The following is a 25,488-nucleotide window of genomic DNA, read 5'->3' as shown; positions in this document are numbered from 1 at the left end:
AAAAAAAAAAAAAAAAAAAAAAAAAAAAAGAAAAGAAAAGAAAACAACGACAACCTCAGAGGTGGTGTAACTACAAATCAACTACTGTACCTTCAGATTAAATGTGTGGTTTTATTCTCTTGCTATTGCTAGTATTAATGGAGTTCTTGTTTTTTTTTTAAACACTCAACGTGGGGCCCAAACTCACAACCGGGAGATCTAAGAGTCACCCACGACTGAGCCAGCCAGGTGACCCTAGAGTATGTTTTTAAAGAGTTTCAGGAGTGCCTGGGTGGCTCAGTGGGTTAAAGCCTCTGCCTTAGGCTCAGGTCATGATCTCAGGGTCCTGGGATCGATCCCCACATTGGACTCTCTGCTCAGTGGGGAGCCCCTTTCTCTCTGCCTGCCTCTCTGACTACTTGTGATTTCTCTCTGTCAAATAAATAAATAAAATCTTTAAAAATAAATAAGTAAATATTTTTTAAAAATAAATAAAATTTTAGAAAAAAAAAAGCTTCCATACCTGCCCCCCAACATTTATTATAAAGATTTCCAGATATTAAAAAAGGTTGAAAGAATGGCACAGTGAGGGGCGCCTGGGTGGCTCAGTGGGTTAAAGCCTCCGCCTTCGGCTGGGGTCATGGTCTCAGGGTCCTGGGATCGAGCTCCACATCGGGCTCTCTGCTCAGCAGGGAGTCTGCTTCCCTTTCTCTCTTTCTCTGTCTGCCTCTCTGCCTACTTGTGATTTCTCGCTGTCAAATAAATAAATAAATAAAATCTTAAAAAAAAAAAAAAAAAGAAAAGAAAAGAATGGTACACTGAACACACTGAACACACTGAACGCACCCGCCGTCTAGATTCTACAGTTATCATTCGGCTGCATTTGCTTTTGCGCACCTGCCCATGCATCAGTTCAGAGATTTCATTTTTAATACACAAGTTCCTTTTAGATGTCTATTTTTGTAACGTCCCCAAGTTCAGTGCCCTGAACAGTGGGTGGTAAATGTGAAAAAGTGCCAAAATGGCAATCTACCCGAGCTCCTGAGAGGCTCGCCCCACAGGCTGGGAGCTCGGCTTCGGGTTCGAATCCCGGCTCTACCAGGAGACCTCAGTTTTCTCACCTGTCAACATCGGAATCCCACCATCTTCGGGGAGGATTAAAAGCACAAATAGTGGGAGTTACTCTGTAGCGACAGCTGAGATAGCTGAGACTCTTTCACACCCTGCTAGCCTCCCCGAATGTCAAGGCCAAGTTCTGGAGTCCATCTCCAGCCCCTCACACTCATCTTTAGTCCATTTGAGGCCCTCAGTTCCAAGCGATTGTAAAATGGGGGCAGGCTCGCCCAGCGGGCTACTGACCTGAGTTTGAAGGCCGCGAAGGCCCCACCCAGGCCACCGTCCGGGACTCCTTCAGGCCGCAGCAGGGTCAGCCTGCGGCCCGGGCCTGGCTCCCTCCCTCCGGCGCCCCGCACACAGAGTGACTGCCCGCGCGCGGGCCCCACACGGGCCGCTACCCGCGTCACCTCAAGGAGTGCTCTCACAAAAGCCTGTGAGGTAGCGCTACAGAGGCAGAAAACTGAGGCCCAGGCACTTGCCCCTGTCCCGGCCACTTGTCCATGAATCCGGCGAGGGAGTTGCCTTCAGAGAATTCGGAAAATCGAACCCAATTCGCCAGACTGCAAGATCTCCCTCACTTTGCTCCCGGGCCCGCCAGCACCTACAGGGGGCGCCGGCCTGCGCGCAAGCGCAGTTATCGCAGCCGCGTCCCCTTTAAGACGATTTCTTTTGCTTCCTCCGACCCCTCCGCTTCCGCTCCGCCGTTCCCACAATGCAGTGCGGCTGAGCGCCTCCGAGCCCGCGGGGACGCTGCGGGGGAACCCCGGCTGAGGCGGCGGCGGCGGCGGCGGCGGCGACGTGGGCTGCGGCGGGCCCGCGGCGTCGGGCGGTGCGGATGTCGGGCTGGGCGGACGAGCGCGGCGGCGAGGGAGACGGGCGCATCTACGTGGGGAACCTTCCGACCGACGTGCGCGAGAAGGACCTGGAGGACCTGTTCTACAAGTACGGCCGCATCCGCGAGATCGAGCTCAAGAACCGGCACGGCCTCGTGCCCTTCGCCTTCGTGCGCTTCGAGGACCCCCGGTGAGGCCCCGCTCCACCCGCCCGCCTGAGGCCTCCGGCCCCTGCCTTCTTTCCTCCCCCTCCCCTCCGGGACCTCCCCTCCCCCTTCCGCGCAGACCCCTCACGGCGCCCCCGGGTGGAGGATGAGGCCTCCTCTCACAGCAGGCTCCGGCCGTCCTTAGCTTCGTCGTCACTTCCTCTAGGATTATTATTTTTTTTTTTTTACTTTACTTAAAAACACAAAAGCTGGGCGTTTGGAGGGCCCCGGCCCGCCCAGACCGGCGTCGGGGATGGTACACACGACCAATCTCTCCCTCACCGCTGGAGAGGCACCCTTCAGGGGGAGCGGCCCGGAACTAGCCGGGAGAGGACTTCGTGAACAGAAGTGGCCACTCGCCCTCCCTGTCCACCCCTCCCCCCAGCCAGAACTCGCCGTTACGGGGGAACAGACTGCGGGGATGTGGTCGTCTTTGGAGGTCGTAAAGGGGTGTCTGTGATAGAATAGATCTCCATCCTCGCGCGCCCCGGCGGGCCATGGTCTAGTCCTTACAAAAGCTCCAGGGATTTGGGAAAAACTAAAATAGAGAGGAGGACTCTGATTTCACTCCACTTCTCTGATGAGGGAGGCACTGCTGGATGCTTAGGACCCCAAGCATTGGGAAGTTCTTGATCCCTAAACAGACTCAAAGGGGTCTTTGTGATTTTGCAAACTTTGTCGGCCTCCTGGCCAAAAAAGACCGGGGAACTTTCAAAACTGATGGTTCTTAGGAGCCACCGCATGGACTGGTCACTGCACTTGGGGTAAATAAGAGCCCGCTCAAGAGCCCGCTCAGCTTCCCAGCAGTGACCCAGGCAGTGCTTTCATCTAGTCTGCACCTGGCAGGCTTCACTACAAGGACTGTCCATAGGGTGTCTTGCATCCCTGGTGTGGTGGTATAGGGCAAGGAGGCTATCTGAGGACAGGGAGGTAGGAAGCACCCTGAGGTTTTGATGACTGACAGAGCTCATTCTTAAGCGCCTTGCCATTTGCCTCAGAAAACGGAAGTAGGTATTTTTACGCCTAAACTGGAGAAGGTTGCTCCTCTGTAACACTTTGTGTGTTTTTTGAACAGTTACCACGTATCAAATACCACTTCAGCATTTTCAATAACCTATAAAAGAGGTAGTGTTAGGCACATTTTACAATGTTAAAAAACACGGAGGATTTAGAGTTGCTGATAAAAGAGAATGCTAGTAAGTGATCAGGGTAGCATTTGAACCCCCTATGCTGTTACGCTGTTCTTTAAAACACAGACTTACTGTATGATATGCTACATTGTCATCTCTTTTCTCCTTCCTTCCATAATAGAAAAGCTGTCTTTTGATATCACTAGATGCCAAGTTTCTAGCAAAGCACTGCACACATAGTATCTTATTTAATTCTTACAATAACCCTGTGAGATAGGCATATTACATTTAAGAGACGTGAAAACTTGATATAGGCATTTATCCAAAGAGAGATACTAGCAAGTAGCAGAAGAATGATTTGAATGTGTCAGTCGGTATTCAGAATCTGCTCTTCAACCTTAGCAGTTCTGCCTCTCCTTCACTTTGTTGTAAATACAGCACTAGTCATGGTCATCATTGCTTTTAACCTTGTGACTAGAATCTTGAGCAATTACGTGCCTGTGACAACTGAATGATAACTTCTTCATTAGTGTATCTTTGGTTTTGCTTGTCCATCCAAACTCTGAGGCCATTCTTTCTCTAGTCCAATACTGGAGAACCAACTTGGTTCCCCTAGAGACCTAGGGAAGACTGAAAGTAACTTCATTGAATATTTACCTCTTTTGGCAAAGCTGTACCCAGCATTGGTCTTTACAACTTAATTTTCCAAACCACACTGAAAAGGTACACATGAGAGTTATATATTTCTTACAAAACACAAAGCATCTGTCATTTGAGCCTCCTTTCTTTTTAAATGAATTTTTCTTTCTATAGACTTGATTTTACTAGGCCTTGTTGAAGAATAAAGAACTAGTGTGTGGTGGGCATTCTGAGAAACTGCTCACAGGGTTAGAGAAATCTACTGAAATCATCTGTCAAGCTGATCCGAATTAGTCTTCTTATAATTCATCTGTTTGTCCCATTATTATCATTCCATACTTAGAAAACCCCGTGACAGTTGTAAAGTTTAATTTTAATATTATGAAAGGTCTTCACACGAATGCAGTATCACATCAAGATTGTTTGGTTTTTCTGGTTCATTTCCCTTTTATACTTGTTACTCAAACCCTTCACTGGGAAGTAAGTCAGCCTCCTGAGCAGCACTAACTCCTAACTTTTCTTTGCAGAGATGCTGAAGATGCAATTTATGGAAGGAATGGTTATGATTATGGCCAGTGTCGGCTTCGTGTGGAGTTCCCTAGGACTTACGGCAGTCGGGGTGGGTGGCCCCGTGGTGGGAGGAATGGACCTCCTACAAGAAGATCTGATTTCCGAGTTCTTGTTTCAGGTATGTTCCTTTAAAACTGAATGAGATGATGCATGTAAAATTCTTAGCACACAGTCTGGCCTCCAAGAAATGTTAGCTTTTACTCTTCAGTGCATGGGACACATGGGGCTTTCTTTTCAATAGCCTTTGCACAGTCTGAAGCCCTGCCTCTTGCCGCTGAGGCAGGTACCTTGCAAATGAAACTGCATTGGTAGTGTAGTCTTGGTAGAACATCAGCTTGCTTCTTATAAAGAAGTTTTCTGGTGTTGAAAGGGAAGATAGTAGCAAAACCCTGTGAGCTAGAATTCTGTAGAGATGCTTTCTTTTGTAATGTACTGGGTATCAGACTTGCTGGACATTCCAGGAACTAGATTTGAACTACTGCCCAGCTTTGGATGCTGAAAAAGGCCAGATTTTGGTGGTGGCTCTGGAATTATATAAAAAAGAAAACAAAAGAACTTGGAGTTTTAGGGGTCGTATTGCAGAACGTAGAATGAAATGTCTAGTGTTGACAAGTGATGAAATGCCAAGTTCAGGGGCATATTCTTTTCAAAATACTAAAGCCCTGGTAAAGACTTGGGCCTTCTGCACACTGCAGGGGCATTTTAGGACCATGGTGGAGTGAATGTATTGAGAAACCTGGCACTTTTCTTATATGTAAATGTCACACAGTTACAGCAGACTTAAGAGCAATCCTCTCAGTATCTGCCTATCTTGTGTCCCTTTGTAATTTTTTAACCCCAGAACTATTCCCTCCTTCAGGATGTCATACATATTTTTTTTTCTCTCCATGCTGCTCTGAAATCCTGCTTAGAAAACTATTAGGAAATGGCTGCAGTCCTGAGCTGTGAGCGGTAAACACAGCCTTTGAGAGCAGGAGCACATTTCCCTTTCATGATATCAGGTAGGGTTGTATAATTCCCGACTAGTTATAGCGTCTGAGTCTTACCTTTCCCCCCCTGTATAGAAGAATGTTGGTGATCTTTTGAAAGGTACCTTGTTTAGTTTGTTAGTCATTCACACCTTCAGGAAAACAAACTTGAGATTTTTGTTGTGTTGTCACCTTCAGCTATGCCTTGGTTATTATTTCATTGGATACTTTCAAAATTCCCATGTCCTGAGAACCAAGTCAAGCAAGAGATAATTGGTACTGATAAGTTTCATAATGGAGAAAATGAGAACTCAAAGTCTTGGGAATTTTTCTTAAATATGAAGGATAAAGAAAGAAAGGCTGTGAATTCTCAGAGATACTAAACTGTATGGGGTGTTCTTACTCTGTTGGAAGGGCTTGGTCTCTGGAAGATTAGCCTAGAACCAACTTTTAATGGTGATTTACCACACATACTTTAGTACTTACTGCTGGTTTTATGCCCTTTATGACTTGTCATTGAATTTGAATTTGAAAGTAGCGATGGACAAAAAAGGGACCCTAGGTACTGCTGGCTCTTAACAGGTCAGTTAATGTGGCTGAAGGATATGGCCTTTTCTCTTCTGTTGTCCACGCATAGGACTTCCACCATCAGGTAGCTGGCAGGACCTGAAGGATCATATGCGAGAAGCTGGGGACGTCTGTTATGCAGATGTGCAGAAGGATGGAATGGGGATGGTTGAGTATCTCAGAAAAGAAGATATGGAATACGCCCTGCGTAAACTGGATGACACCAAATTCCGCTCTCATGAGGTGGGTTTTCAACTTTTTTTTTTGTTGGTTCCCAACTTCTTTGAGCGTGCTCCTAAGCCACTCCACCTGAAGCTGACTTAGCAGAAGTAGCAGCAGGCCATGCACTTGCCATTTGATAACCTCATAGTACCATTAAAGATCTAAAGTGGTTAAAGCCAGGGAATTAATTCATCATGCCCAAACCCTTTGGGGTCATAACAAAGAAGTTTGCAGTCATAGTATTTTTAACCTGGAGAGAATACTGGTGCAGTCTGTCATCATGTGGTGAACTGTTCTGTCATACCATCCCTTTCACAACTGGCTTAATCTGCAGTGTACCTCTGTGAATCTAATTAATTATTATGGTTGTCCCTCTGGGTCTAGTCTGTGCTCTGCAAGCCAACTTCATCATCTCAGCTCTTCTAAGGTTCTCACCTTATTTTTCCCTTCTGAAGAGTAATGCATGCAGATTGTCACCTTGGCATTTTCTTGTAATAACCTTAGTTCTCAGGACTTAGTTCTTGGTCTTACAGGAAGGCTGCTGCTGCTTTGGATCTCTCAGTTTGATTCATATGTTGACTATCCCTTTGATATCGCTGAGATAAAACAGCAAACCTAAGTGGACATTGCTTTTTCTGGTTATCTTGTCTTAACTGTGGAGTTAAGTTATCTTGTCTTAACTGTGGGTCCATTTCTTTTTCTAAGGATTCATAAGTTCCCCAATTTTATGACTTGGAAAATGCATGGCTTAACAGTGCTTTTGCTCAGACTGAATTTGGAGCAGAAACAAAACAGGACCTGGGGGCACCTGGGTGGCTCAGTTAGTTAAGTGACTGCCTGTGGCTCAGGGAGTCCCACAGTAGGGCTCCTTGCACAGCAGGGAGTCTGCTTCCTCTGACCACCCCCACCCCCCATGCACACTCATTCTCTCTCTCTCTCGAATAAATAAATAAATAAATAAAATCTTATTAAAAAAAAACAAACAAACAGTATCTGGTCCTCAGTTATACTGCAAAACAGGGCCTCAGTAATGATAAATCCAATTACTGACTTTACCTAGGGAATTCTGCATCCAGCTTCTTCCATCTTAGCATTTTTAGATTCTCTGAGAGTGTTGGCTGAGGGGAAAGGGCATACGCTAGCCTGGACATGACTCCTCTGCCACTTAATAATTTCTCTTGGTTTTTGTTTTTGTTTAAGATTTTACTTACTTATTTGACAGAGAGAGAGATCACAAGTAGGCAGATAGGCAGGCAGAGAGAGGGGGAAGCAGGCTCCCTGCTGAGCAGAGAATCCCGGTGCAGAGCTCAATCCCAGGACCCTGAGACCAAGACCCGAGCTGAAGGCAGAGGCTTAACCCACTGAGCCACTCAGGCACCCCTCACTTAGTAATTTCTTAGCTGAGCTATGCTCTGAACCCTGGTTTCAGGAACAATAATAGCACTTTCTCATAAGAGTTGCCAGGAAGCTAACTTATGAGGATAACTGCATCTAACCCAGGTCCTGGCACGTGAGAGGTGTTGAATACAGGTTAACTTCTGCCATAGGCATCTATCCAAAGATGCATATATGAGGTGGCAGGGGACTGAATTGTATGACCTCTGAGATCCTTTCTAGTTCTTAGATTGAGGGGTCAGTGGCAGTAATTCAGTTGTATTAACAGTAGTAGCTAGTATTTGAGCATTTACCACATGTGAAGCTGCTGTTTATTATTTGTGTCACCCTGGAACAGATAAGAACGTTGTTTTCCTCATTCTTGAAATGAGCTGTTAAGCATACCTACCTCATAGCATTATTGTGAGGGCTTAATGAGATAACATCATGCCAGACAAACAGTAAGTGTTCAATACTTAACTATTGTTAGGCAGCCATGTTAGGTATTAGTGTGCTGTATTCTTCTGGGTCTTATTTTTTCCTGTATTCTTTTTGTTTAAATTTCAGGGTGAAACTTCCTACATCCGAGTTTATCCAGAGAGAAGCACCAGCTATGGCTACTCACGGTCTCGGTCTGGCTCAAGGGGCCGTGACTCTCCATACCAAAGCAGGGGTTCCCCACACTACTTCTCTCCTTTCAGGCCCTACTGAGACAGGTGATGGGAAATTTTTCTTTATTTTTTAGGTGAACTGAGCTGCTTTGTGCTCAGAATCTACATTCCAGATTGATGATTTAGTGTCTTAGGAAATTTTTTTAATTTTTTTTTTAAGGAAATAAAATACATAATTTCTACCAGGGCCATATTGGCAGTGAAGCATTTTAAACTGCAGAAATTGTGGTTTTGGTTCAGAAATAAGTTGTATATTTTTCACCCCTGATTATGGGAAAAAATCAGTGCTGTGTCTTTGTGGGTTGCTCTACTATGGAGATCAGCAGTTACTGTGACTGAGTCGGCCCATTCTGTTTAGAAATATATTTTAAACGTTTAGTAATTGACATGTGTGGTTGTCCTTGATTAAGTTAATAGATTTCACCAAACAGGCTCACTGATTAAAAAGAAAGTCATTGAGTTGTAGCAGCAGCTTGTACCCAACTGGTAAGGAGAAGTGGGTAACTTTATTTGGGGACAAAGGTAGTTGCTATGTTGGTGGTTTGAGAATTTCAATTCCAAGAGTTTGTTCAGGATTACCTTACAATTCAAGGCCAAACTTATAAAAGAAGCTGCCTTAAAGAAGGGAGTGTTTAAGATAGGGCAAAGGAATGAAAAGAATAAAACAGACTTTTTAAACTTGGCAGCAGCATAAAGATGACTGAAGATTCTTAAACAAAACCAACTGTGGCAGTTTGGAGGGGAAGGAAAAAAATCTTTAAATTTTGGTTCTGTCACTTTTGCCCCTAAATCTGTTTCATTTATTCTTGGTATCTGAGCTTTCTTAAAACACAAAACAAACCAAAAACCTCCACTATCTTGGATTCAGTAATCATGGTGGGGGTGGGTAAGTTACTTTGTTTCAGGCCTGGGGCTGTTTTTTAAAAAGCCACTTTATTGAAGTAAGATAGATATGTAAAAAGTTGTACTTAATGTATACAACTCACTGAATTAGGGGTTAAGTGTTTATCCATGAAAGCGTCACCACCATCGAGACTGTAAACATATCCATCACCTCCCAAAGTCTCTTCTCTACTTCTTTAAGATTTACTTGTGGTAAGAGCATTTCATATAAGATCTACCCTGTTGGCAAATTTTTAGTGTACAGTACAGCACTGTTAGCTATTTTTGTCATAGATTCTTTTCAGAAAAACTAGCTGTGGCTAGCATCCCTTTTGCATGTAATCACTTTGTGGGATAGTGGATGACTGCAAGTTAAGCGTTCACAAGCTGTAGAGTCTACTTTGAGTACTCTTCAGACCTTAGGAGAAAGCCTTCTGCTGGGAATGAAGTGGGTACCCAGGAACAAAATGGAGTTTGGTAAAGATACGAGGTTTCTTGGGCTGATAGAAACAGCAACTAAAAAGTACAACACAGGTTATCACAGAGTGATCAGATGCATGGTCTAATAGTTACATCAATAGAAAAATTTACTCAAGTGCCCTTTGGTAGACAGTCTTTCTGGAGGAGATAAAGGAGGATAACATCTTTATATACTGAACAGCCTGTGAATAAATACTTGATCCATTTCCTCAGAAAGTAACAATATCTCTTACTTCCAGTAGCAGCAGGAATTCATTGCCTTGTTTTGGGTAGGTTATTTCCCAATTCTGTCTTCAGAGAGTTAGTTATTAAAAAATACTTAACCATCAGTTTTTTTTCAGGTGACTGAAGTGGGGCCATTAGTGTTCATAACAAAATACTGTCTTTGGGCTTCCACGTGTTCACAGGGTACCCCTTCCCAGAATTGCTACTCAGTTGTCTGAAAAAGGCTCTTGTTCATCCTGCTTTGGCAAAGAGATATTACCTGTTTGAAAACAGTAACAAGAAAGAATGTTAAAGCTGAATCTGCTTCCAAACTGGTTGTACTGAGCTAACTTATCACTTGGTTTGTCATGAAGAATAAGCAATGCAGATGAGTGTAGTTTCTGTTCTGTTTTTCTGAGTGTCTGAAAGAACAACAGTTGTAACTGAAGCCTAATAAGTGCATGCTTTTCAGTAAGGAGCAGAGACAGTTGCCAGTTATATGCATATGGGAGTGGAAGGAAAGACTAGTGATTGTGAATTCACTTTGTCTCAAGAAGTCTGACACAGAATTCTTTTTGGAGAAACAGCATATATGATGAATGGAGAGGTCTGCTAAAATAGTGACAACTATCAGATTCTGAGATTATAAAATCTTTTTTTCTCTTCAGTTAATTTGAGGTGGTTTAGTGAATCAAAGGTATGATTAAGAGCCGAGTCCACAATTTTCTAAGCTTGCTTTCTCATTCTTGCTTCAAGCAAAGCTTTCCTTTAATTGGCTGGTCTTGATCAAAGAGAGAACCCCTGAGCTGGGGGACTGATGTTTGTCTCTGAGGCTAGTTAGAATGGTTCTCTGAGATGATCTCCTGAACCTGTAACCCGCACTTGGAAAACCATCTACCTGAGCACTTAAGTTCGTCCCATTCCCAAACGTTCAGAAAGGTGCGGCAGTTCAGAAGACCCATCTGTCTGCTGAGCAGATTAAAAAGTCCAACCCAACCAAGATTCTGGATTTTAGTATTAGCCCAGAGTCATTTTTAAGTTTTCATTTAAAATAGTCACAGTAAATTTTAAAGATGCAAATTTCAACAACAAGGTTGCAAACTGATGGCTCACAGGATGCATATGGCTTGCAGGTATGTTTTATTTACATGGTATTTTATTTTTTTTTAAAATCTTGGAATTAGTTCCCATACTTAAAATTTGGGAACTAACATACACACATGAAAATGCCGTATGTCCAGGTTCTCAGGGAAAATGGGCTCCCGGTACTGTCTGGCACGGAATGAGAAGCAGTGAGTGCTAGTTGCGCCTTTATGCAGAGCTTGAGCTTCAGATTTGATACCATGTACATACACACCTCCCCGCCCCAGTTCCCATTTTGCTCATTCCTATTACAGACTGGCCCTTAGGGGTGAATGTGACCCCTACACTCTACTGCCACCTAACTTTTTTTCCCCACTGTTAATATATGTGGGGTTTTTCATTCCATTTTATTGGGATAGAATCGACACACAACATTATCTAAGTTCTACAACACAATGATTTTATATATAGATATAATACATATATATTATATATATATCAAGATGATTACCAGAACAAGAGTATTTAATACCTATCATCTCACGTTAGTTTTGTGCTTGTGATAAGAACTTTTAAGATCTACTCTCTTAGCAACTTTCAAGTACAGAATACAGTATTATTAAGTATAATCATTCCACTGTATGTTGAAGTTTGTACCTTTTGACCACCTTCACCTAATTCCCACTCTATACTTCTTAAAGTACTTTCATGTAGCAAATTTGGACCTCACAGCTCCCTCTATATTCTTAGTTCACTGAGGGACAATCTGTTAACCCACTTTGGGGAACACATACCTGGGGGGGCCACAAAATACTCCTCCACAACTTGATGGGCATTTTGTAGTAATTCTTCGGCACAGTTACCTTCTACCACACTGTCAGATCTCAAGTACAGACATCTACAAAACCAGAAGCTCAAGGTTACCTTCTCAGAGAATAGGCTTCTATGGCATGGGTGAAGAGGGTTGAGAATGGGAGGAAACAGCAGCATATTCTTAAGGTATGGTCACTACTCAAAGATGGAGGAGCGCATGGTTAGTAGGTGACCAAATAACTATCGGCAGTTTATAGATTCTCAACCACTCAGTGAGGTAAGTGGTAATCATTCCTCAGGACTGATACATTCAATAAATATTCCTGTATCATTACTATGGGTAAGCTGCATTTGGTGGATACTGGTAAGGCAATTACAAGGTTTTAAGTCTAATAGGTAAGCAAAGCTTGCCAAGGGAGTAGAAAGGGGGCACCTAAACCAGCCTGGGTAAGGAACAGGTACTCAGAATAGGTGATGTCACTGCTAAAGGATGGGTAAGAAACTGCTGCATGGGAAGTGGACTTCCAGGCAGGTGAAGAAACTTGCTCAAGAGTGGCTATAAGTGACTTAGATATTAGGTCCCAGGTGACAGGACTGGAATGAGCACAGTTCTTGTACCCCAAAGATGAGCTGTTTTTCACTGCAGCCACCTTCATGGACATGGAGGTGCCTGCCCTTGCACAGCTGAAGAATATTTCACTGTTCTCTGGGCCTACTGGCTTCATTAAAGTGTCCAGATGGCAAACCAGTGAAACCAAACAGGAGTTGAACATATCAATGGGGCTTCACTGCTGTTTCAAGGCTTAAAGGTGCAATGAAACCCCAAAAAAAAAAAAAAAGGCTGAGCCTGCTTTCAGATATTTGAGCTGAAAAATTAGCAGTATCCTCAGTCACTGATATAGAGTAGCCAAGCTCTTTCTGCTTTGAGCCAGACATAGACTGAGGGCTAAACCTAATGGGACAAAAGGGCAAGGATGAACATCCAGGCAATGGCTGTAGAGGGTGAAGTTGTCATGGTTAAGATTCTCTTAGGAAAGGACATTTTTCTGTTTCTTCTGTGGCACCCACCCTAGGGCCAGACACAATAAGCACTCATGATACGGACTGTAGAGAGCTGCAGTCTATTCCAGGATAGACTCTGTGGCCTTGGACAAGTATGGATCTTTCCAGACCTTAACTTTCTTGCCAAAAAAGCAAAGGTTGCATTTAATTTTTTTCCCCTAACCATATAGAGGCTTATGAAAACTTGGGAGAACAAAATAAAAATCCTTTGTAAAGGTGAACATTGGACCTTCTGGAGTTTGCATTTCTGCTGGGTGATAAAACAGAATGGCTAAGACCTTGGGCTCCTGAGTCACAGATAAATTCAAATCTTAGGACCATACACAGCACATGTACAAGCTACTTATCCTCTCCATGTACCTGTTCCCTTATTTGTGGAATGCTTCACAGAACTGCTGGGAAGATGAAATGTTAAAGATCTGATAATTGGGGCCTGTGTTCTCAATGCAGTAAGAGGTGGGTGTGCTGATCAGCCCCTCCTCCTCTCAGGGTGAGCGTACCTGGGCACACCTCAGTCCCCAGGCCTCATTCAGAGTATACCTCTGCCCTTAACCTGCTGGGATCACACATTACCTGCCTAGCCCCTAGCAGAGGCTGCTAACTGTTCCTGGGCACTTGGAGTTTGATGAAGTGAGACTCTACTACCACCAATAGGTGGTTAGAAGCTATTGCTTCTCCACAGTAGATGTAATAGCAATTGATTTATTCACTCATTGGACAGTCGGTTTCCTGTTTAATGTTTCCAGAAAAAATTCACTCCTTAAAATACCACACATTTTCATCTAATTACTGTTTATGATGGAGTTGTTTCCAGAAGAAATCAACACCTTCCTATTTTCATAATCATAGGCTGCTGAACTCAGGGTCTCTGAGGGTGGCACATCAATTGTTCATTTGGCAAGCTGCTTAACTTTTTCTTTCCCCCTTTTTTTTTTTTTAAAGATTTATCTATTTGTCGGAGAAAGAGCACAGGCAGGGGAAATGGCAGGCAGAAAGAGAGGGAGAAGCAGGGTCCCAGCTGCGCAGAGAGCCCAATGCAGGACTTGATCCCAGGACCGTGGGGTCATGACATGATCCAAAGGCAGACATTTAACCAACTGAGCCACAAAGATGTCCTGCTTAACTTTTCTTGATCTCATAATCATGCATAAAACTCCCAAACAGGGCCAGGTGCCTATCAATTACTGATTGACTAAATGTCTATCTCACTTCTCTTTCTCAGGGTTCTACAAGAGAACTGTAGCCCAAATACTATAGGACACCCATTTTGATAATAAATCAACTGTGGGCTAAAATTAATTATATACTATCCTGGGAAGCACTAAAAAAGAATTACTTGAATCTTACGTGTTCTGGTTCAGATGAAATCCTGGTTGAGAAAGGCTCACAGACAAAGCACTTTAACCAGTAACTGTGGGAAATGCTAATAAAAAGTAATTTAATGGAAAGCACTACAGCAGCACTGGAGAAGAAATGCCTTTATTGGCCAATGGACTGACCAGACAGGAGTGCTCTGCTGCTGGTGTCAGGCTGCCAGGAGTCATTTTTTTCTGGGCACAATTCTGTTTCCATCACCCACAATCCTTTTCCCTCCTTCCTAATTAATTTCTAGTTTGATTTAGACTGGAATGAGAGTTAATCAATTTGGCTAAGAATTTTTGGTTCAGATAAGATCCTGAGGGACATCTGAAGCACTGAAGTATTTGGCTGCAGTCAGAGATGTCATCATCTGAGTCAGTCTCTCGAGATGGGAGAAAATAAAAGTTCTAGGGGTTGACTTTTTATTTTTTAAAAAAGATTTTTATTTATTTATTTGACACACAGAGAGAGATCACCAGTAGGCAGAGAGGCAGGCAGAGAGAGGGGAAGTGGGCTCCCTGCTGAGCAGACAGCCCAATGTGGGACTCCATCCCAGGACCCTGAGATCATGACCTGAGCTGAAGACAGAGGCTTAACCCACTGAGCCACCCAGGCACCTAGGGGTTGACTTTTTAGATGGCATATCTAGAATAGTATTTGAGAGCTGAAGCTCTGAATTTCAAGTTCTGGATTCTCTTACTACACTGCGAAACCCTGGGGCATATTACACTAGCTTTCTGTGCCTCAGTTTCTTCATCTATAAAGGAGATACTAGGGTTTACCTTCCAGAGTTGTATGTGATAATTGAGACAATGCATATAAAATCTTAGCGCCTGGCACGTAAGGACACTAAATGCTTTTTAACTAAAACCAAAGGTTAGGTATTAATATGCCAAGAGATTTCTTATAGCCAGTCAGTGCTTTTACACCTAGTGTGGCCTAGAACAGTTGAACACTTGTCTTCATTGGGTTCCATTTCAAACATTAGGCAATATGTTCAAAAAAACAGGTCCTGGGATCGAGCCCCACATCAGGCTCCCTGCTCAGCGAGAAGCCTGCTTCTCCCTCTCCACTCCCCCTGCTTGTGTTCCCTCTCTTGCTGTCTCTGTCAAATAAATAAAAATAAAATCTTTAAAAACAAAAAAGTTCTATAAGTGCTACATCTCTAAAATGGAATAATTAACTCAAACTGGTTTCCAGGTTGATGGCAAGACTGCAGATCACTGAATATGAAGTCACTATTCCAGCTACCAGATACAAATCTCTCTTCATCTTTTTCACAAACTCTTCCTTGGGTAATAGTTGCATTTCTTTATAGTTTCCCTCTACATGGTCTGGGAAATTCTGTCTCCTCTTTGTGCTTCTATGCCCTCCTTTCCCAAAGATACTAATAAAGAACAGACAACGGGGACCTCGGTGGCACAGTTGGCTAATTTTCTGACTTTTGGTTTCAGCTCAGGTCGCAATCTGAGTGTCATGAGATACAGGCCCCCACTGGGCTCTATGCTCAGTGCGGAGTCTGCTTGAGACAGTTGCTCCCTCTTGCTCTGGACTGCTTCTGTCTCTCAAAATCTTTAAAGAACATTCAACAGGGGCGCCTGGGTGGCTCAGTGGGATAAAGCCTCTGCCTTTGGCTTCCTCCTTTCTCTCTGCCTGCCTCTCTGCCTACTTGTGATCTCTGTCTGTCAAATAAATAAATAAAATCTTAAAAAAACAAAACAAAACAAAAAAACATCAAGGGGGAGCCTGGGTGGCTCAGTTGGGTGTCTGCTCTTGGTTTCAGCTCAGATCATGATCTCAGGGTCCTGGGATGGAGCAGAGAATCAGGTTCCCTGCTCAGCGAGGAACCTACTGATTTCCCTCCCTCTCTGATCCTTCCCCCACACACCACACTGCACTCTAAAATAAATAAATCTTTTTTAAAAAATCCCATCAAGAAAAGGGTAGGACAGAGTTGTAGACTGCCTCTGTCTTTATGAGCTACATACCCATTCACCCAAGAAACTGCAGTCCCAACCAGCAAACAAGTCTGCTTTTCAGAAAAGAGCATTTTCTTTAAAAATGTATTAAGATATAGCAAAATTTGGTAGAAGTGTGGAGAGACTGCATCCTTTTAGTATAATATTCACAAAATGCTTTGTCAAAGACCTGTCCCTCCCTATTACACTATACTATATCACTTCTTGTGTTATTACTCTGCTCCTTTAGGCATTTGTGTTTTGGACCTCACTATAAGATGAAAAGTTAGAATTTTCCTCTGCATTTCCACTTTCTTTAAAACTATTATTACAGTTCCTTGCATGCTCTGAGAGAACAAAACAAAAGTTAATGGATATACCAGAATATGTCAAATAAAGGACACATTAAAGTACTGATAATCCCACACACAATGTTCTGAACTTTACCTTTTTCACTAAATATATCTTTTCATATCAGTATAGTTGCATTATTGCATTATTTTTTTAAAGATTTTATTTATTTGACAGAGATCACAAATAGGCAGAGAAGCAGGCAGAGAGAGGGAAAAGCAGGCTCCCCGCGGAGCAGAGAGCCCAAGGTGGGGCTCGATCCCAGGACCCTGGGATCATGACCTGAGCCGAAGGCAGAGGCTTTAACCCACTGAGCCATCCAGGCGCCCCCCGTTGCATTATTTTTAAACAACTGTCAATATTCCATTCCATGATGATGTATTTAGCCGGGAAGGCACTTAGGCTGTTTCTGTTTTTTGTTGCTCAGGGTTCAAAAAATGTTTTAAATTAAGTAAACTCTACCCCCAACTGGGGCTCAAACTCATGACCTGGAAATCAGAGCATGCTCTGCAGACAGAGCTGGCCAGGTGCCCCCTGTTGGGAACTTTTTGTTGTTTTTTGTTTTGTACTATAAACAGATCTGAAAGCCCTGAACACTGGTGCATACACATCTTGCTGCATTTTTACAGATGTTTCCACAGGAACCACTAGGTCAGAGGATATGTACAAGGCCATATTTTGGGACAGGAATCTAACAAGTAAGCAAGTCAAACAGGAGCTCACATTCTATTAACAAGAGACAGATCAACAAAAATAAGGTAATCAATAAATTGGAGAAAATCCAACAGGATCAGGGGGTCGGTGATTGTTAAGGGAGAGGATATTTGGAGAGGCCTTACGACCTGCCAAGGAAAGGGGAATAGCAAATGCAAAGATTCTAGACAAGAAACAAATTTGCCATGTTGGAGAAATAGTAAGAAAGCTAATGCAGATGCAATAAAAAGAGCAGTACGCCCGAGCTACCGCAGGCAAGGAGTCTGAGAAGTAGGGCCTCAAAGGCGATGATTAGCAGTTCGGTCATGGTTCCGAGCTACACTGGGAGGCCTCGAGGACTTTAAACGCCAGTGATAGGACCCATAATGAACAAAGGAAACCATAAAACTTACCACGGGGTGACCGTGGACAAGTTCTTCCATCTCGCTAAAGCTCTTTTCCCTTCTGTGAAAGGACACACTAATGATCGCCACCTCAAATGTCTGCGAAGGCGCCACAGGCAAGGCTTCAGGATGCGCAGCCGCGAGTGTTTACCTGTCCTCCAGTACTGATTCCATGGGCTCCACCCCGTCGGTGTCCACCGTGCGGAGCCGGTCGGCAAAGGCGATGGCTTTCTCCAACCGTGCCACGGCCTCTTGGCTGCCGAAGTCCACAAGCGCTAGACGCTCCAGGTGTTCGATCACCTCGGCCGTAACCCGGCCACTACCCTGGAGGGATGAGGCGGAGAACAGGGGTCACGGGTGGGGCCTGCTCCGCCACCCGCTTGACGCCCCCGGCCTTTACCTGAGGATCCGCCTTGGAGGTGAAGCCCCGGCGCCAGCCCAACCAGGACCGAAGGCCCAGCCTCGTCGCCAGGGGCCACATTTCTCTCTTCAGCCGCCGTAGTGCGTCTCCACGTAAAGCCGAGCGACGCACTCAAGAGTGACGACATCAGAGCGCGCCGCTACTGCCGCCGCCGCCATGAATAGCGTAGGGGAGGCCTGCACCGACATGAAGCGCGAGTACGACCAGTGCTTCAATCGCTGGTTTGCCGAGAAGTTCCTCAAGGGGGACGGCTCCGGAGACCCGTGCACCGACCTCTTCAAGCGCTATCAGCAGTGTGTTCAGGTGAGCCCTTAGGTGGCCAGAGCCCTTTCGTGTCTACCCCCCTGATTATCTCTGCGGTGTCCCCGGCCACACGGGTAGTAATTCGCGGAGGTTGGGATGGGAACGGTGAAGAAAAGCTTCAGTAAGAACAGTAGCAGGAGCTCTCTCCCCATTATCACCACCAAGGCCGCCCGGTATCTCTCTGAATGACAAAGTTAAATATTTTTACAATGTGTGTTACATTACAGAGCACAGGGATATTCTTTGGTTCATTTGGTGCTCGTCCTAAACTCGCAAAGTGCGCATAGTTGTTCGTATTTTATACATGGAATGTTCCCCAAATACGAAGTGATTATTAGTTCATGTTCTCCAGAATCGTTTCCTTGATTTTTGCGGTGGTGCGCTATTTCACTATTAGTGTTGGGGGTTGAAGAGGGGTGTTAGAATCTGGCCTGTTAGACATGAGGATCTCATTTTGTTGTTGTAATTCCTTCTTTGGCCTGTTAAATCTCTCAACCCGCTAGGAAATTTTCATTCTAGTTCAGTGAATGTGAAACTGCTTTGGATTTTAAGAACCTCAGTGGGCACAACATTCCCAGTTAGTCAACTTAAATGATCCTCAGGGTAGTTGCAAGTTGCTATCTTTATCCCATTTATAGACAGGAAAGTGAGGCTTGCCCAAAGTCACATAGCCGCTGTCCTGGAACTCAGATTTGAATTTTGTTGTCTGTCATAACGGAGTGGAGATACTTTTTAAATTCCACATCTGAAACGTTGATGGTTCCTCACAACTCCTTTCCAGTCGCTCTCTGGTCTTACATCTAATTTCTCCATAATCGCACTCGGGTTAAAAAAAAAAAGTACAGGTCTTTAATCATGGTTGGGTGTTCTCTTGGTCCCATGTGATTTACTTTTGCACCATCATATTTACAAAGTTTGGTCCTCAAGCTTCTTACAGACCTGTGTCATGTGTTTTCTCCTCCATCAGAAAGCAATAAAGGAGAAGGAGATTCCCATTGAAGGACTGGAATTTATGGGCCATAGCAAAGAAAAGCCTGAAAGCTCTTCTTGACCTTGACAGTCCCCTTGAAAATAGACTCCTCCAATCAGGAAATTGAGGACACTGGATTTCGTCAATTAAGGTTGTGAAAATAGCCACGGATTTGATGAGGAGTTTAGGAGGCAGTAGTCTTCTTTCCTCATTGATTTCCTCACTTGTAAAAGATGATGAACCATCACTCTTTGCTTTGAGATTTCTCACTTGCTCTGGCATCGTACATGAACTCCATGTGCTTAAACTGAATGATTGCTTAGGACTATGGTTGCGATACTTGGTCTGGGATCAGCTTTAAATATCCTTTTTTTATGTAAATACTGATAAACTTGTCAGGATGATCAGGGTTGCCTGACTTCTTGAGTTTTGCTGGGAAGGACATTAGGTACATTGTACTAGGGTTATTATTCATGGAAGCAATTTGTTAGGATCTCTCTTTCCTCTCAGGGAGCTAAGGCTCTGAAAAGGGATCCCAGCACAACGGTTTTAATCAATGCTTGGGAGCACGATTTTACTTTTATAATAACTTTTAAGATTGCTCGTGGACTGAGTTAGCCAAAAGGAAGACAGCTTTAAGAGTTCCCTGCCTTAAGAGATGTCAGATTTCTGATTAAGATGTGAAAGCTTGAAGAATGTTACAATACACACCATTTCGGAACTCCTAGTGTAGTTTAGGAATGAAGATTGTTGGAATAACAATGAAGGAAGATCTTAAATTGCCAAGATTTGCTTTTGCCAGCTTTTAGCCCAAGTCAATTAATTAAGCCATCCTGTATTATCATAAAACTGCCAAAATGCTGCATCTCGTTAAATGGGAGAAATTTGTCCTATTTGCTTTGTGTACCCACCCTGCCCTATAATGTCTGTAATCATGAAGATGGAATAAATTGTAATACTTAGTTTCATTATTTGCCCCTGGAGAACTCAGTGCACTTTACAGAACAAGTGTTATACTTCAACCTCACATATCCCATATGTACACTGGAGAGTTTTGTTTTATAATTTAAAGGTGAAGAAAAAGTGAAAATTTATCTAAGGTCAATAGTGTGCTAAAACAATGAGAAACCTCACTGATTTCTAAAATTTATTTCCACAATAAGTTACACAACTTAATATGCTTCTGTACCTGCACACAAAATGTCAGGATCAGGTGAGCACTTAACACACTTTGAAATGTCAAGTAGTCACCAAAATTGCCGGTCTTGAGTAATCTGGTTCAATTATATATACCCAATATAGTATGAAACAACTTACAGAAAGTAGAAATTGTATTAGCCTCGCTCCAGTTTATGTGACTGCTTCATATTTAACATGACTAGTCCTGAATGTCATTTCAATACATTCTGCATTTATGTTTTGACTGGTTATGGTCTATTATACAAGAATTATAAAAGTTACTTGAAGTCCAGCTGAGGGAGGCCAGGCAGCAAGCCAAAGTCAAGTCCTGAACTCAGACTCAGCAAAGTAAAACGGTTCTATGGAGACTTGGAAGCACAAGCACAGGCTGTGGTTAGATCACAAAATGGAAAAGATAGCAGGGATCCTTTTCTCCCTTACTATAAAAGGCTTTCACACCCTGTGTTTCCATATGCCTCACCTTTGCAGTACCAGTATACTTTAAGTACTATGCAATGCCAAAACCTGGTAGCTTCTTGAATCTTATTACAAAAACTGTCTGGTTGAGCCAAGCCAACCATGTTCTTTCATTGTAACTGCTACTGAGGGAATAATAAAGAGGGAGAGAAGACAGAGAATCTAGGGAGGCTCCACACAGCATGGGGCCTGATGCAGGTCTCAATCTCACCACCTTGCAATCATGACCTCAGCCACAATCAAAAGTCAGACACTTAACCAACTAAGCCACCCAGGCGCCCAATTGTTCTTCATTCTATTTTGACTTTATAGTGACTTCATCTATCTCAGCTACTTCAAGGACTTTCAATTTTGAGAAGTTAAATGCTCTGTAAGGGTGACTTTGTTACTGTTATTATTATTTCTCCCTAATTCTTAATGCTATGGAGAGGTTTTAATTCTAGAAACAAATAAAGCTAATGCTATATGCAAAAATGTGTAAAACTGCCTTTATTTTATTTTTTTCAAGATTTTGTTTATTTGTCAGAGAGAACACACAAGCAGGGAGAAGAGCAGGCAGAGGGAGAAGCACTCCCAGCTGAGCAGGGAGACTGATGCAGGTATCATGACCTGAGCCGAAAGCAGACCTTTCATCGACTGAACCACCCAGGACTCCCCATACTGCCTTTATTTCTCCAAAAGTTTCTGACCCTTCCAGTCTTCAGGGTGCTAAGAGATGACCCCAAGATGAGAACTTGACACTTGTGGAGACAATTATCTGACTACAGGGAATATTCTTCAGCAAATGCTGGTGGAATGGAATAAGAGAAAGCCAGGACAAAGACTAAGCATTTCCTCTGGAGAATTAAAAGATACCTCTTTGAGATGTAAACTGCCACTCATTCTACTGGCCACTCAGTATCTTTGCCACCCAAAGTCTGTCAGGACCCAATCTTGATACTTAAATTAGTTCCACTTACGGTTGCTTTGCTTTACCTACCCCAGGTATAAGAAACCAAGGACAAGACTGTTACAAACACTGTGATCCAGAGGCCTGTACACAGGAGCCCTAAACCTTCATTACAGAAACAAAAATAATGCTGATTTCGGAGGAAAAACACCAAAAAATGCAACTCTCAGATCATTGACCAATCTAAGTTATTTATTTAAGCCATCTCCTGCCACAAGCAAAGGGATGGAAGATCAGTATACTGGTCATCATTTGATACAAGTAAGGAAGGTGAGCTTATGGTCCCATAGACTTTTCTGGTCCGTGTGGAGAGCCATGGTCCAAACCAGTGCTGTGGTCCCCATTGGGTGGTGGTCCAGGTTCTATTCATCTTCATAGCCGGTTGGAAGTGGATTCACGTGAGAGTTATGGAATAGAGTATGATTACCATCTCCCCAGGGAAAGGGCTGTGGAGTGAAGAGGTCAATTAGGCAATTCCAGAAAAGAATTCAGAACAGCACTGCCATGAACTGCTTCAGATATCGGTAAGTGACAGACTATACATAAAAACAAAATGATACTCCTCCTCTCTCTCTGCCTGCTTCTCTGCCTACTTGTGATCTCTGTCAAAAACAAAAATGATAATTAGTCCTTTAACTAGTGGGGTATTTCAGCCTTCCCATAATTTATGGGAGCTCTTTTAACTTTCAGGAGAGCTTTTAAAGTAGACAACAGGAAAGGCAAACTCAAGTTCATTATTCATAAGCCTCTCTCTGGCACTGCAGTGTTTGTGGAAGTGTAATCTTCACATCATCCTATCTGTATGGTAGAGGTAAACAAGAGAAGATGCTTATTTAAATGTAGATTTGGGCTTCGTTCCAGATCTAAAACAAACCTCTGGATTGGAAACTGCAACCTACCCTCAATTTTTTGTATGCTGCCTTTGAAAAAACATTGCTCTAGGGCAGTGGTTTCCAAACCCGGATGATTTTGCCCCTCCAAGGACATGGGGCAATATTTAGAGACATCTGGGAGAGGGCATCCAGTGGGTAAAGGTCAAGGATGCTGTTAAATATCCTAGGACTCCTAGGATAGCCCCTTGCCACAACAAGAATTATGCAGACCCAAATGTCAATAGTACTGAGGTTAAAAACTATGATTAAGTGGCTTCTGCATCTTTGTACAAGGGTGGGAGTGGGGCTCAGACTCAAAAATTCTTTCTGAATCTAAGAATCTAGCTTAAGTTTCTGTTAAGGCCAGTCCTATCTTGGCTAAATGATGTTATAGTTATTAAAGAGCCAGCAGGGCATCTTGTTAAGAATACTTACAAAAAGCAATGAAAAACAAATGATTACATCTACACCAATAGCAAAGGATAAAACAGTTGTGAAAATAACTAGCAGAGGTAGGAACAGGAGAAGCTTTTAGTCTCTTCATCATGCAGCTAGTACCTGTCAGATGCCCAGGTCATAGAAGGGTGAATCACCTTCAGATTTTGCCGCTCTAAGGGAGATTCCCAAATCTCCTAAGTCTCATACAAGGGACAACCTTTTCAGAAGAGTAGGAGAAGGCAGAGGGCGGATGGGTCAGGAAAAAAAAAAAAAGAAATCTGAAGGGCACTTACTGTATGACCTTGAAAAAGAAAACAGATGTGACTCCCCCCAAGTCTGTTACATTTCCATAAAACCGGAGAAAATAAAAATTTGTAAAAATTAAATGAAAAATTTCGCACGATTTTAGAGAATGAAGAACTTAGACTAGGCATTTGTAATAAAACGGGAATTGATGCTGGAAGAGGCTACAAAGGCCTACCTTGGACCTGATGCGGAGATGAGGGTAGGCGACGAACTCGGGTCTCTCATGCTCTCCATGTTGCGACTTCAGGAAGACATTCAGCATGCTCACAGCCACGCCGGGAAGCGCTACGAAGTAGGTGAGAGCCTTCCACATGCGTGCTGCAAAGGAGGCACAACCGCTCAGGCCTGATGGGGACCCCGTCCGGGTCTCACCCCGCCTCCCCCAAGACCTCAAGCCAAGGTCACAGTCCTGCCCCGCCTCGCTCGAGTGGGACTGAGGCCCGCCCCGCGAACCGCAGCTCCAGTACCTGAGCCCTCCTCGCCGTGGGCGCCACTGGACATGGGCCGCCCCAGCTGTGCCCCGGACCGACCTAGCAGCCCAGACAACCGCAACAGAGGAGACGTCGCCGCCGCCATTTTCAAGCTGGACAGCCTCAGCGCCGGAAGCGGAAGTAGAAATTGGGCTGGGGGCGGGACCACAACCTCAAAAGCAAACTCCTACTGGGCGGATCCTTCCCACTCGCCTTAAGGCGAGGAGCGTGCGTACTCTCCTCCAGACGGTCGGAGTTCTAGTTAAAATCCCCAGAGCCACGCATCTCGAGGGAGCATGCGCTCTCCACCCACCGTGTGCACGCCCCTCTCCGCCCCTCTCCGCACAGTCCCCACCCCGGTGCGGCTAGGCGAGGCTAAGCGCGAAAGAGAGGTTTATTGGGGCGGGGCAAGCTGGCCTTCGGAAGTGCTGTCTCCGTTGGAGTCCGCGGACAGCAACTAACTGGAAGTTCTGAGCTCAGAACACCCCATCTAAAATGCCATTCCTCCCCGTTCTGTGACGCTGTTTTTCTTTGCACTTGACGTAATAATCGTCATCATTATTATGTCTGCCTCCCCTACTAGAATATAAAATCTTTGATGCTGGAGTTTCCGACAGCACCATTCCCAGAGTCTGGAATTGTACCTGGCACGGAGCAGGTACTCGATACAAATGAATGAGTGAGTGAATGAATGAATGAAAACAACGGGAACCAGAAGGAGCCCTGGAATTGGTACCAGAAGATCTGGATATTAATCCTGCCTCAACATCTTTTTTTTTATTATTTTTTAAAGATTTTATTTGACAAACAGAGATCACAACTAGGCAGAGAAGCAGACAGAAAGAAAAGGAGAAGCAAGCTCCCCGCTGAGCAGAGAGCCCGACGCGGGGCTCGATCATGGCCTGAGCCGAAGGCAGAGGCTTAACCCACTGAGCCACCCAGGCGCCCCTGCCTCAACATCTTTAACTTTCGGCTTTTTTCGTCACGTTAGCCTTCTCTTGAAATTCTGGAAACAAAAATTAGCATGTTTTGTCTCTTCAGTCCTCTTCCCCCAGTTCTTTTGTCTTTCTTCTCATCTAAAAATAGTTTTAATAATAAAATATGGGGGCGCTTGGGTGGCTTAGTCGTTTAAGCCTCTGCCTCTGGCTCAGGTCATGATCCCAGCTTCCTGGGATTGAGTTCCGCACCTGGATCCCAGCTCAGCAGGGAGTCTGCTTCTCCTTCTCCTTCAACCCCTCCCCCTTGCTTGTGCTGTCTCTCAAATAAATAAAATCTTTAAAAATTTTTTAAATTAAAATAATAATATTAATAGAGGAGAAGGCAATGTTATGACTGAGGTAGAGATTGGAGTGATGTGGCCACAAGACAAGCTAGAGGCCATTCAGAGGGAACATGGTCCTGCTAACACCTTGATTTTGGACTTCTAGCCTCCAGAACTCTGAGAGAATAAATTTGAGGGTTTTTTGAAGCCCCCAAAAAATTCATAAGAGAGGGGGCGCCTGAGTGGCTCAGTGGGTTAAGCCACCGCCTTCGGCTCAG

At 44.0% G+C, this 25,488-nt stretch overlaps 5 protein-coding genes across 5 annotated transcripts in view; 2 read left to right on the top strand and 3 right to left on the bottom strand.

Annotated features, from left to right (window-relative positions):
- The window catches only part of DYNLL1 (dynein light chain LC8-type 1), a 32,337-nt gene extending 30,675 nt beyond the window's left edge, over window positions 1–1,662 (bottom strand). The window contains exon 1 of the mRNA XM_059408584.1: window positions 1,339–1,662. The gene's annotated coding sequence lies outside the window, so the exon portion shown is untranslated. The remainder of the gene's footprint in view (window positions 1–1,338) is intronic.
- Window positions 1,663–1,868: 206 nt separating this feature from the next.
- SRSF9 (serine and arginine rich splicing factor 9) lies at window positions 1,869–8,661 on the top strand. The gene is made up of 4 exons (XM_059408580.1): window positions 1,869–2,118; window positions 4,431–4,591; window positions 6,079–6,251; window positions 8,172–8,661. The coding sequence occupies exons 1-4, from the start codon at window positions 1,931–1,933 to the stop codon at window positions 8,313–8,315; spliced, it is 666 nt and encodes a 221-aa protein (XP_059264563.1). The 5' UTR covers window positions 1,869–1,930; the 3' UTR covers window positions 8,316–8,661.
- A 1,059-nt stretch (window positions 8,662–9,720) lies between these two features.
- GATC (glutamyl-tRNA amidotransferase subunit C) lies at window positions 9,721–18,074 on the bottom strand. Its single transcript, XM_059408581.1, has 4 exons — window positions 17,965–18,074; window positions 17,716–17,888; window positions 11,719–11,822; window positions 9,721–10,121 (listed from the first exon to the last, which is right to left on the bottom strand). The coding sequence occupies exons 1-4, from the start codon at window positions 18,043–18,045 to the stop codon at window positions 10,069–10,071; spliced, it is 411 nt and encodes a 136-aa protein (XP_059264564.1). The 5' UTR covers window positions 18,046–18,074; the 3' UTR covers window positions 9,721–10,068.
- Window positions 18,075–18,107: 33 nt separating this feature from the next.
- TRIAP1 (TP53 regulated inhibitor of apoptosis 1) lies at window positions 18,108–20,226 on the top strand. The gene is made up of 2 exons (XM_059408585.1): window positions 18,108–18,288; window positions 19,256–20,226. The coding sequence occupies exons 1-2, from the start codon at window positions 18,142–18,144 to the stop codon at window positions 19,337–19,339; spliced, it is 231 nt and encodes a 76-aa protein (XP_059264568.1). The 5' UTR covers window positions 18,108–18,141; the 3' UTR covers window positions 19,340–20,226.
- A 1,808-nt stretch (window positions 20,227–22,034) lies between these two features.
- On the bottom strand, window positions 22,035–24,099 carry LOC132023232 (cytochrome c oxidase subunit 6A1, mitochondrial). The gene is made up of 3 exons (XM_059408582.1): window positions 23,947–24,099; window positions 23,655–23,797; window positions 22,035–22,309 (listed from the first exon to the last, which is right to left on the bottom strand). The coding sequence occupies exons 1-3, from the start codon at window positions 24,053–24,055 to the stop codon at window positions 22,226–22,228; spliced, it is 336 nt and encodes a 111-aa protein (XP_059264565.1). The 5' UTR covers window positions 24,056–24,099; the 3' UTR covers window positions 22,035–22,225.
- Window positions 24,100–25,488: the final 1,389 nt, after the last annotated feature.

The sequence above is a fragment of the Mustela nigripes genome, chromosome 8, assembly GCF_022355385.1.
Source record: "Mustela nigripes isolate SB6536 chromosome 8, MUSNIG.SB6536, whole genome shotgun sequence".
Taxonomy (NCBI): domain Eukaryota; kingdom Metazoa; phylum Chordata; class Mammalia; order Carnivora; family Mustelidae; genus Mustela; species Mustela nigripes.
Note: the sequence above shows the minus strand (reverse complement) of the source record. Positions and strands in the feature narration are given on the sequence as shown.